At 44.5% G+C, this 12729-nt stretch overlaps 1 protein-coding gene across 3 annotated transcripts in view; it reads left to right on the top strand.

The window, feature by feature from the left end:
• Nucleotides 1–11125, top strand: part of slc4a5b (solute carrier family 4 member 5b) — a 67283-nt gene extending 56158 nt beyond the window's left edge. For 2 of the 3 annotated variants that reach the window (XR_003221138.1, XR_003221139.1), the window contains 3 exons: nucleotides 1450–1561; nucleotides 1874–1926; nucleotides 10541–11125. Coding sequence is in view for 1 of the 3 variants with exons in the window: in XM_025909319.1 (XP_025765104.1) it covers nucleotides 1450–1561; nucleotides 1874–1875 (114 nt within the window). In the remaining 2 variants the exon portion in view is untranslated. Of the gene's footprint in view, nucleotides 1–1449; nucleotides 1562–1873; nucleotides 2642–10540 lie in introns of those variants that run through there. The other variant, XM_025909319.1, reaches the window with a different exon arrangement.
• The last annotated feature ends 1604 nt before the right edge of the window (nucleotides 11126–12729 follow it).

Raw genomic sequence — 12729 nt, 5'->3', positions numbered from 1 at the left:
GGCATCCAGAAATCCTACCAGTGGTTGGACAATGCTGGACTGAAAGACAGCATAGACACACTAATCATGACAGCACAGGAACAAATTCTAAGTACAAGATCCATAGTGGCTTGGGTCTATACGAGGCAAGACCCCAGGTGCAGGTCCTGTAAAGATGCCACTGAGACCATCCAGGACATAATGGGTGCAGGGTGCAAAATGTTTGTAGGCAGGGTATACATGGCACACCAGAACCAAGTGGCCAGCATAATATACATAAACAGAAGTCCCAAGGTAGACATGGGAGGTCAATATGGTGGTCGAGAATGACCAAGCTAAGATACTGTGGGACTTCCAGATACAGACAGACAAAATGGTGATGGCCAACCACCCTTGCCAGTAGCCACCTTTGGCAGATATAACAGCTGAACACACCTGTGGCATTCTTTCTACAATAGAAATCAAATATTCTTCAGAAAGTTCTTCACATATCTTTTGCAGAAGTTCCTATGTGTGCGACATGAAGGTTGCTTTGGTTTCACTCTACTGTCCAGTTCATCCCGAACCAACTCAATGGGGTTTAAGTATGGAGTCTGTGCTGGTCACTCCATGTTTTCGAACTTACCATCTTGTTCTTTTTTTCTGAGGTAGTTCTGCTTGGACTTATGTTTTGGGTCATTATCTTGTCGTCCAACTAGGCATATACCAGAGGGTATTGCATGGCGCTGCAGAATGCTGTAGTAGCTGTTTTGGTTCAGGGTGCTCCTCACTTTGTAAAAGTCACCTACCCTAGATCCAGCAAAACAGCTCCAGACCATCACAGTTCCTCCTCCATGTTTTAAAGTTGAGGCCCCACACTGTGGAACCATCCTTTTGCCTACTCGACTCAATGGATGTATCAGAGAGCAGCTTGGGGTTAGTACCTTACCCAAGGATACTTGGCATGCAGACTGGGGCAGCCAGGGCCCAGCCTGATGACAGTCTTGGGTGGACAGTCCCTGATCCAGGCACAGGTGGAGGGGGGTAAACTGATGTTAATCAGGTTGTCAACCAGTATTCCAGGAATAATAATGGTACTGACCACTGAACTGTATTCTATGAACAGAATTTCAACATAGTTTCCTGGTTGCTCTAGGTGGCAGATTGCTGTGTGTCGAGGGCTGTGGCAATGGCGTCCTCTGTCGATCTGTTTGCGCTGTAGGCAAACTGATGACAGTCTAGGTTCTGTGGGAGGGAGGCCTTTATTTGTTGCAGGATCAGCCTCTCGAAGCATTTCGTGACTGCAGACATTAAGGTGATAGGTCTGAGACACTTTAAGGTAGATGACTTGTGAACAGGAGTGATGGTTGCTGCGTGCTGCTATATGCTGGTGTACCTGGGTTTTAAGGTCTCTAATAAAAACATCAAGTCTTATCCTTTAAGATTCTAATTTCTCCTGCATGCCAACTGCTTCCTTTTTTTGTCACTTAGCCTGACAGCTCTGCAAACCCTCCAGTGAAGATTCACATGGAGACCACAAAGCCCTACTCAAAGTCAGACCTTTCCCAAAATAACTCTCCCACCCAAAGCCTATCCTCAGATTGTGAGTACACTAATCATTTCTATTACCTATGTGTCAGCATAATTTATGTTGTAAATATTCAGTGTTATTAACTAACACAGATGAGGTGCAAAAAGCATTTGAGCTTGTTTGTGAAAGTGGATCTTTTGTAGATTTCACTTTGACTGTTGAAGTAATGCACAGTAATTGCCAGTTTTCAGTGAATGTACTTATTAATTTCTTGTGTTTCTATGTTTGTATTTATGTTATGTGTTTACATGCCTGTGTATGCTTGTTTGGTGTTGTTTTGTGCATATGTTCTCTCTCCGTATGTGTGCATGTGGCTTCTTACAGGAGATGAACCCCTACTCGACAGTCACATCTGATCAAAATGAGCTAGACCACAGGTACTGTGTGCTGAAATTGCACGTGCCTTACAGTGATCTGATATATTCACCTGACAGGAACATTGGGGACAAAACTGTTATTTCTGGGCCACAAAACACAGTTATAAATCAGAAACACACATTTCATTGAATTATCAGCTTCTGTATTACTTGTATTTCTATCCCTAGTATGTAGGGTGATGATTTAGATTATCATAGACTTAGGCATTTTTATTTGTAGAGCTTATATTTGAAAGCTTGTAATGTTTCTGTATTGGAAAGATATACAGTATATAGACAATGGCGTATATAGACAAAGGAGATGTAATTCAGTGCGCTTTCATAGAAACTGTGTAGTGCAGTGTATGAAACTGTCATTTTAATTGTTATTATTATTATTGTTATTTCTATGCAGATCTGTATGTTTGGTATTTGACAGATATCTCCATTACTGTAACTTTGTGATTTTGTTAACAGTAAGAAGTTATAAGCAAAACGTGTGTTGTCGCCTGTGACATTTTGACACCAATAGGAGTGAAATCTGAGCCATTGGTACTACGTGACAATTGTTTTATAGCTTTGTTCTGATTCCTGCTATAAATATTGCTCGTAAGTTTGTGACTGCAACAATTATTATTATTTTTTATTTTATTCTTTTCACTGAATTTTAGCCGAGTTTTCCCACAACTGTATAACACTTAAAAGAAATCAGGCTTCAATAACAAAATTACTTATTGCACAATTGTCCATTGAAATCATTTTAAACTCTTCAAAACTAATTAACACCAGAAGATGAAGAAAAGACCACTATAACTTTATTCCCCCACACTACACACACTACACCTACATCTTGTTTATGTGCACATGACACTCCGTTTAGCTCAAACTAGTAGTCTGATACAACAGTCCTGCAATCAATTATCTTTTCTCAAAGCTTTGTGATGAAGTGAAGCTTTTGACTGAATGTGCGTCCATACAGCTCAGTCCACTCAGCCTGGTGTCATTAGCCATTTCAAATACATTAAAAACAGTCCATTTTAGCTCCAATAACAACATCCCCCAGGTGTCACAATAAATTGCAGCATTTAGGAATCCGAGAGGATTTACGAGATCCAGCTGATTAGAAGTTAGCAGAAAATTAGTTATACAGTTGGTATCTATATAGATAATGTTGTGACTGAAATCTTATTTGAAAAAAGTATATGCAACATACTGTACAGTAACTTTGGATTCGAATGTAAAAGATAAACAACAAAAACTAAACGAAAAACTACCAGTGATGTTTTGAGGGTTAGTGTCATGCTATCTGGTAGTTAGCTCTGTGCTAAACACTATAGCACAGAGAAACATAGGATCAGGTTTATACTATTCTTAAAAAAAGAACATGTTGAGGGTCCCTGGTGGACAGAGACAAATACAATCTGTGAAAGAGGGCACTGAAAACTTCAGCCAACTTCTTTCTTTATTAGTTTTTTTACTGCTTGTTTTGTTATGATGAGATATAAATCAATTTTTAAAAAGATGGTAATAGTGGAAATTGTATTGAGACTTCAGTATTAGACTTTAGAAACCAATGGAGGACGTCACAGTAGCTACATCCATCTTTTATAATGAAAGAACAGAAAGACAGACAAGCTTTTTTTTTCCATTTTAAAAAAAAATAAAATTATCATCATCATCATCATTCCACTCTGAAATTAAAGCATAGTACAAATAAGCAATTGGAATTAACGTTGGCATACAAAGATCCTGCTTGATGAACCAAAGATTTCAAATTTTGATTTTTCAGTCCATAATACCCACTTCCTGTATTCAGTAGTCCAGTGGCAGTGTTTCGTGTCCCAGGAAAGCCTCTTTGTCTTATTCTGACATCTTAACAATGGCTTTCTTGCTGCAACTCATCCTGTCAAACCTGCAACTCGAAGTCTTCTCTTCACAGTTGAAACAGACTTGCTTACTATGACCACTATTAAGCTCTGCTTTGAAGCTGTTGTCCTGAGAGCCGCCTATCCTGCAAGCTGTTAACTCTCAGAAACTTGTCCTCTGATTCAGTTGTTATTTCGGGTCTGCCAGACCTCTTCCTGTCAGAGTTTGCTCCAGTTCCTGAGTGCCTTTTGATGGTGAAAGAAACTGTACTCACTGACACCTTGACTTTCTTTGCAATTTCTCTGTAGGAAAGACCTACATTTTTAAGTGTTATGATGGTCTGTCTCGCTTCCACTGTTTATTGCCTTTTTCTCGCCATTTTTGTAGCAACGCACTACTTTCTGAAGTAGAATACTGTTGAACTGAAGCTCATGAGGGTACAGTACCACAGTGCGTTTCAACACTGCTTTTATGCAGACAGAGAGAGTTGTAAGTAATCCAGAAAAGTGGAACACCTGTAGGAATTAGTAACACCACATTTCAAGGTTTGATCACCCTCCATTGCTACAGAATAGCTTTAAATTATTAACCCATTTTGTGTTTCCTGAACACATATAGAATTATGCAGTAAAAAAAAAAAGTGTAAAATAACATGTTTATTAAACTAAACATGTTTAATAATTTAGATTCTTCAAATAAGCCACCCTTTGCTTTGATTACTGCTTTGCACACTCTTAGGTCAGCTGACCTTGGAGGCCAGGTCATCTGGTGCAGCTCTCCATCACTCTCCTTCTTGGTCAAATAGCCCTTACACAGCACCGGGGTGTGTTTGAGGTGACTGTCCTGTTGAAAAATAAATGATGGCCCAACTAAGCGCAAACTGGATGGCATGTTGCTGTAAGATGCTTTGGTAGCCATGCTGGTTCATTTTGCCTTCAATTATGAATAAATCCCCAACAGTGTCACCAGCAAAGCACCCCCACACATCACACCTCCTCCTCCTATGCTTCACGGTGGGAACCATGCATTTAGAAGCCATCCGTTCACCTTTTCTTTGGTAAAACCAAAGATCTCAAATTCGGACTCATCAGACCAAAGCATAGCCTTCCACTGGTCTAATGTCCATCCATCCATCCATCCATCCATCTTCATCCGCTTTATCCGAGGCCGGGTCGCGGGGGCAGCAGCCTAAGCAGAGAAGCCCAGACCTCCCTCTCCCCAGCCACCTCCTCCAGCTTATCCGGGGGAATACCAAGGCGTTCCCAGGCCAGCCGAGAGATATAATCTCTCCAGCGTGTCCTGGGTCTGCCCCGGGGCCTCCTCCCGGTGGGACATGCCCGGAACACCTCACCCAGGAGGCGCCCAGGAGGCATCCTTGTCAGATGCCCGAACCACCTCAACTGGCTCCTTTCGATGTGGAGGAGCAGCGGCTCTACTCTGAGCCCCTCCCGGATGGCCGAACTTCTCACCCTATCTCTAAGGGAGAGGCCAGCCACCCTTCGGAGGAAGCTCATTTCCGCCGCTTGTATCCGCGATCTCGTTCTTTCGGTCACTACCCACAGCTCGTGGCCATAGGTGAGGGTAGGGACGTAGATCGACCGGTAAATTGAGAGCTTCGCTTTTACACTCAGCTCCCTCTTCACCACGACGGACCGGTGCAGCGTCCGCATCACTGCAGCCGCAGCACCAATCCGTCTGTCGATTTCCGGCTCCCTTCTCCCATCACTCGCGAACAAGACCCCGAGATACTTGAACTCCTCCACTTGGGGCAGGAACTCATCCCCGACCCGGAGTGGGCACTCCACCCTTTTCCGGCTGAGAACCATGGCCTCAGATTTGGAGGTGCTGATCCTCATTCCCGCTGCTTCACACTCGGCTGCGAACCGTTCCAGTGCGAGCTGGAGGCCTTCACCTGATGAAGCCAACAGAACCACATCATCCGCAAAAAGCAGAGATGAGATTCTGAGGCCACCGAAGTGAAAGCCCTCCGCCACTTGGCTGCACCTAGAAATCCTGTCCATAAAAATTATGAACAGAACCGGTGACAAAGGGCAGCCCTGGCGGAGCCCATCACCCACCGGGAACAAGTCCGACTTATTGCCGGCAATGCGAACCAAACTCTTGCAACGGTTGTACAGGGATCGAATGGCCCGTAGCAATGGGCCAGACACCCCATACTCCCGCAACACCTCCCACAGGACACCCCGAGGGACACGGTCGAATTCCTTCTCCAAGTCCACAAAACACATGTAGACTGGTTGGGCAAACTCCCATGCACCCTCAAGTATCCTTGAGAGGATAAAGAGCTGGTCCAGTGTTCCGCGACCAGGATGAAAACCGCATTGTTCCTCCTGTATCCGAGGTTCGACTAACGGACGAACTCTCCTTTCCAGCACCCTGGCATAGACTTTCCCAGGGAGGCTGAGGAGTGTGATCCCCCTGTAGTTGGAACACACCCTCCGGTCTCCCCTCTTAAAGATGGGGACCACCACCCCGGTCTGCCAGTCCAGGGGTACTGCCCCTGATCTCCACGCAACATTGCAGAGGCGTGTCAACCAGGACAGCCCTACAACATCCAGAGCCTTCAGGAACTCGGGGCGGACCTCATCAACACCAGGGGCTCTGCCACCAAGGAGTTGTTTAACTACCTCAGTGACCTCGCCCCCGGAAATTGGCGGGTCACTCCCCTCATCCCCAGACTCTGCTTCCTCCTCGGAAGACGTGTCAGTGGGATTAAGGAGGTCCTCGAAGTATTCCTTCCACCGCCTGACAATTTTCTCAGTCGACGTCAGCAGCGCTCCGCCAGCACTATACACAGTGCAGGTAGAGCACCGCTTTCCCCTCCTGAGACGCCTGACGGTTTGCCAGAATCTCTTCGAGGCGGTCCGAAAGTCTTTTTCCATGGCCTCTCCGAACTCCTCCCACACCCGAGTTTTTGCTTCAGCCACTATGGTCTGCCCGAGCCGCATTCCGCTTGGCCTGTCGATACCTGTCGGCTGCCTCCGGAGTCCCACAGGCTAACCAAGCCCGATAGGACTCCTTCTTCAGCTTGGTAGCTCCCTTCACCCCTGGTGTCCACCATTTGGTTCGGGGATTACCACCACGGCAGGCACCAACCACCTTGCGGCCGCAGCTCAATGCAGCAGCTTTGGCGATGGAGACGCTGAACATGGTCCATTCGGACTCAATGTCCCCAGTCTCCCTCGGAATGCTGTTGAAGCTCTGCCGGAGGTGTGCGTTGAAGATCTCGCGGACTGGGGCCTCTGCTAGACGTTCCCAGCACACCCTCACTACGCGTTTAGGTGCACCGGGTCTGTCCAGTGTCCTCCCCCGCCACCTGATCCAACTCACCACCAGGTGGTGATCAGTTGACAGCTCAGCCCCTCTCTTTACCCGAGTGTCCAGAACATATGGTCGCAGGTCTGGTGATACGATTACAAAATCGATCATCGACCTGCGGCCTACAGCGTCCTGGTGCCACGTGCACTTATGGACACTCTTATGTTCGAACAAGGTGTTCGTTATGGCCAAACTGTGATTTGCACAGAAGTCCAATAACAAAACACCGCTCGGATTCAGATCAGGGAGGCCGTTCCTCCCAATCACGCCCCTCCAGGTCTCGCTGTTGTTACCCACGTGAGCATTGAAGTCTCCCAGCAGGACAACAGAGTCTCCCGGTGGGGCACCTTCCAGCACCCCCCCGAGGGACTCTAAGAAGGCTGGGTACTCTGAACTGCCACTCGGCGCATAAGCGCAGATGACAGTCAGGACCCTTTCCCCGACCCTAAGGCGCAGGGAACAAACCTTCTCATCCACCGGGAAAAACCCCAACGTACCGGCAGAAAGCCGAGGGGATATTAAAATACCCACCCCAGCCCGCCGCCTCTCACTAGGGGCAACTCCAGACTGAGACAGAGTCCAGCCCCTCTCTAGGAGACTGGTTCCAGAGCCCAAGCCATGCGTAGAGGTGAGCCCGACTATATCTAGCCGGTACCTCTCAACCTCACGCACTAACTCAGGCTCCTTCCCCACCAGAGAGGTGACATTCCATGTCCCTATTGCCAGTCTTGGCAGCCGGGGATCAGTCCGCCAGGGCCTCTGCTCCTGGCTGCCGCCCAGCACACAATGCACCCGACCCCTATGGCGCCTCCTGCGGGTGGTGGGCCTGCGGGAGGATGGGCCCATGTCTCCTCTTCGGGCTGTGCCCGGCCGGGCCCCATGGACTAAGGCCCGGCCACCAGACGCTCGCCCTCGGGCACCCTCCCCGGGCCTGGCTCCAGGGCGGGGCCCCGGTAACCCTATCCCGGGCAGGGTAAACTGTTCCCTCGATGTTTTCTTCATAAGGGTCTTCTGAATCGCTCTTTGTCTGGTCCCTCACCCAGGACCAATTTGCCATGGGAGACCCTACCAGGGGGCAAAAGCCCCCAGACAACATAGCCCCTGGGATCCCTGGGACACACAAACCCCTCCACCACGATAAGGTAGCGATTCACAGAGAGGTGGTCTAATGTCCATTTCATTATTAGATCATAAAGGCCTGATTCGTGCAGTCTCCTCTGAACAGTTGCTGTAGAGATGCGTCTGCTACTGGAAGTCTGTGTGGCATTCATTATGGCTCTAATCAGAGGTGCTGTTAACTTGTGATTCCTGGGGCTGGTGATTTGGATGAATTTATCCTCACCAGCAGATGACTCTCGGTCTTCCTTTCCTGGTGCGGTCCGCATGTAAGCCAGTTTCATCATAGTGCTTGATGGTTTTCACCACTGCACTCTTTAAAATAACTCAAAACATGTTTTATATTTTAGATTCTTTTAGTTTTAGCAATTTTCTGGACTGATTGACCTTCAGTTCTTAAAGTAACGATGGACTGTCTTTTCTTTTTACTTAGCTAAATGGTTCTTTCCATAATGTTTTGAGTTATTTCACACTTCTTTTGTTTACTACATAATTCCATATCTGTTCATTCACAGTTTTGATGCCTTCAGTGAAAATCTACAATGTAAATAGTCATTAAAATAAAGAAAAAACAATAAATGAGAATGTGTCCAAACTTTTGACTGGTAATATATATAATATATCTTATATTATAAATGTTTCAATCAATATATTCATTGTTCATTCTATATATTCAGACTTTTTAAAAATAATTTATATATATAAAATTTTCCCAAATGTCATTCCACAATATATATAAACCATCATGGAAGGATAGGCACGGCATGTACCACCAGCAGATAAATGAAGTGGCTGACATGTAGAAGTCCTACCAGTGGCTGGACTAAAAGACAGCACAGAGGCGCTAATCATGGCAGCACAGGAACAAGCTCTGAGCACAAGATTCATAGAGCCTGGGGACTATCACACCAGGCAAGACCTCAGGTGCAGGTTGTCCAAAGTTGTCCTTGAAACAATCCAGGACATAACAGCCGGGGGCAAGATGCTAGCAGGCAGGGCATACACGCCATGCCATGCAGGGCAACACCAGAACCAAGTGGCTGGCATAATATACAGAAACAAGCTCTGAGGTCAAAATAGGAAACGCCCCCTATGGTGGTCAAGAATGACCAAGCTAAGATCCAGTGGGACTTCCATATACAGACAGATAAAATGGTGATAGCTAACCAACAGGACATAGTAGTGGTAGAAAACCAGAGAAAGATGGCGGTAGTGATAGATGTAGCGATACCGAATGAAAGCAATATCAGGAAGAAGGAACACGAGACGCTGGAGAAGTACCAAGGCCTCCGAGAAGAGCTGGAGAAGATGTGGAGGGTCAAGGTAACAGTGGTCCCAGTGGTAATTGGAGCACTAGGTGCGAGTGGCTCCTGGAGATCCCAGGAACAACATCTGAGCTCTCTGTCCAGAAGAGCACAGTCCTAGGAACAGCTAAGATGCTGTGCAGGACCCTCAAGCTCCCAGGCTTCTTGTAGAGGACCCACAGGGGCGAGAGGGTAATATATAATTATGAATTCCTTAATTTCTTTTTTCATGAAATTGTAAACTCAATTGCTAGTTTCAGGTCAATCAATAAAACATGAAGTTTATTATATAAATTATGGTCAATATTGGAATCAGAAGAATTATCGAGCATACACTCATTGACTGATTTGATCAGTTACAAGTTGATAGCTTATGAGCCTGAGTCCTTAATTTCACAGTCAGATCTACCCCGTGCTCTTTGTTTCCAGCTTCAAAACACCAGATGGTTATACCAAAAACACTCACATTCAAGTTTTCTGGCAGGATGTAGCCACTGTGGCACAGAGTAATCACTAGTTATTGACACAGTGGCTATGCCCATCATTTATATACAGTCTATGTTATGATCACATTCTCATTTACAGTGATGACCTGTGCAATGCAAAGCCTCTTGAGGACATGGGGCAATACAGAAATATTAAAAGTTAAAAGAACAACAGCACATGAAAAACCCTCAACACTCCAACTTATTAAACACTGCCCCTCAGTGGTTAAACCTTTGGTTACATTTTGCAGAGGGTAATTGCCAACCGCTGTAGAGAAATATATATAAAGCTTCATTTTTTGGTACTAATAAAAAGATGTTTTAGCCAGAAGAAATTATAAAATGAATAATAATAAATACCCTAAAATATATAAAAATAGGCAATATATAGAAATACATTACAAAGGGATGATTTGTTGCAGGACTGCACTTTCAGTTTGAGGTCAGATTTCCTAAAACATTGGAAAATTAGAAACTGTGAAAGAGTATGGAGAGTAAAAGTGTTCCATCACCACTGTTCCTCAGCATCACTCTGCACCTGAAGATCTCCTGTCCCCCCTCACGTGCCGACTCTGAACTCAGCCTCAGCCCTCCTCTGCAACACCCACAACACCAGCCTGTGCCCAGGGTCAGCATCCGTGTGGAGTCCGATTGCGAGGAGTCTGGCTTCCACTACAGACAGCAGCAGCACAACGTCTACCTGTCTGATGACCGGCCACTGCCTAAAATAGAGAAAGAATCTTGCAGGAAAATGCAAGATCACTTTCACAACTCCTGTGCTGAAACCATTTTGTAAAAACAAAGAATGTTGAAAGGTGCAAAGTGTTGCTTACTGATCACAGATCATGTCTAACATCGTTTAAGTGATTTTTTTTAATTATCAGCTCTCAGGTCTGCTTTGGAAACCAGCTTCTTGTAGTTCCAATGATAAAAACCAAAGCATATTAATGAATGCACAATCCCTCTCTGAAGCAATTAGGTCACTGATGAATAGGTCAGTTTAATAGGTCAGTGTATTTGATGAGTGGTCAAGCATGATCTACATGTTTATGCACATTTCTGATGTAAAACCCTGATATAAAAAATAAAAAAAGAAACATCCATTTAAAAGCTTTTGGTTTGTTTTTGTCATAACAGCGTTCATGCAATTCATTTTCTTGTCAGGAAATGCTTTCCCCAGAGTTTCCCTACTTGTATTGTAGAATAAATGATACTTAATGTACTGTATAATGCAGTACTTTCTGTAATATGAAATCTCAATTTGTAAAACAAATGATAGCATGCAGCGGCGTGTTCATTAAATTTGAACTTTTATATAAAATACATCTTGGCCTTCTAATCACAGCTAATGAAAGAATCAGTTCAATGCAATGGCATGCCATCACAACACCAGCATGCCTTATTTGACCCATTACATTTTCTGAAGCAGTTTTAGCTCATGTATGAATCTGTGATGTACCTTCCTGAACCTTCCAGTTCAGTGGTACAAAAAAAAATCCCAGTGGAAGGTTCAGAAGTGACAGAAGCTATCCTGCTTTCATCAACGTTCAAATTTTAGACAACCAAACCTGTGAACTTTCAGTTTTAGTTAAGGTAAAATTTACAAATGGTAAACTTTATTGGAATTTTATTTTTAATGAATTGAGACATAGAATCAGGAGTGCTTTGGACATTGGAATAGGCACACATCTCTTTCTGTTTCCTCCATGGAGACGCAGCACTAGGTAGAGGCTGGACTCCTTCTGCATGTTGTAGTCAGAAAGGGTTCAGGAATGCAAAGATGATCCTATGCTGGTCCGGATCTTAGTCTTCACGTTCTCAACATTCCAGGGTGACTGTTTTACCAGTCCTTACAAAGATCTGCAATTTTTCACTGATAACACTCAAACTTGCTCTCAGTCTGTCCTTTCTACACTGATTATTTTACATTTAATCAAAATCACTTTAACCAAAACCATTAAAACCACAAAACTGCAGTTTTAAGTGCATTTACACAGTTAGCCGTTTTTAATGCAGTTTTGGAAAAAGAAATGCAGTTTCATGAAAGTAATTTAGTCGGTGAGGAAACTGCCAGACACTTTTCAGGGAAGACAAAAAAATAGTATCAAGAATGTAGTCGATGATCGACAGGGGATTTCTTTAAATCACCCCGTAGTTCTTCAGCTGAGACACCTGAGTTAGAAAACACAAACACTGCAGTTGTCTTTTACTCGCGAGGGCAGTCATGGAACGCAAGACCTGCGTCTCATCACTGTCTGCGTGCTTTATTCATATTTGTCTGTGTGTGTGTGTGTGTGTGTGTACAAAGATAACAGCGTCACTCAGAGCAGCGGGTTTTTCCCTTTTCTACATCTGAATGTTCTCTGAAAACAGGAAGCCGTTAGTAGCTGAATAAGTTCATCATCACAAGAGTTATTAGGTGAGAAGTCACGTAGACATGTGGTTTGCTTAGTGATCCAAAAAAGAGCACATTTCATGTAGCTGATCACATTATGTACAATTTTCTTTTAACAATGATGAAACCAAAATCTGCATTATTAATTTGAAATGCAAGCTTGTCTTGACCCGTTAAAACCAAATACACAAATTGGCCTGTCTTTTCATATTTCTACTCAGAAATAATTTTACTAGCATTTTATAATGTGACTGCAAGAGGCCCTGCAAAAAGTAAGACCTGCATTAACTTCTGTCACGTTGCCTACCTGCTTTGCATT

Source organism: Oreochromis niloticus, linkage group LG7 (genome assembly GCF_001858045.2).
Source record: "Oreochromis niloticus isolate F11D_XX linkage group LG7, O_niloticus_UMD_NMBU, whole genome shotgun sequence".
Classification (NCBI taxonomy): domain Eukaryota; kingdom Metazoa; phylum Chordata; class Actinopteri; order Cichliformes; family Cichlidae; genus Oreochromis; species Oreochromis niloticus.
Note: the sequence above shows the minus strand (reverse complement) of the source record. Positions and strands in the feature narration are given on the sequence as shown.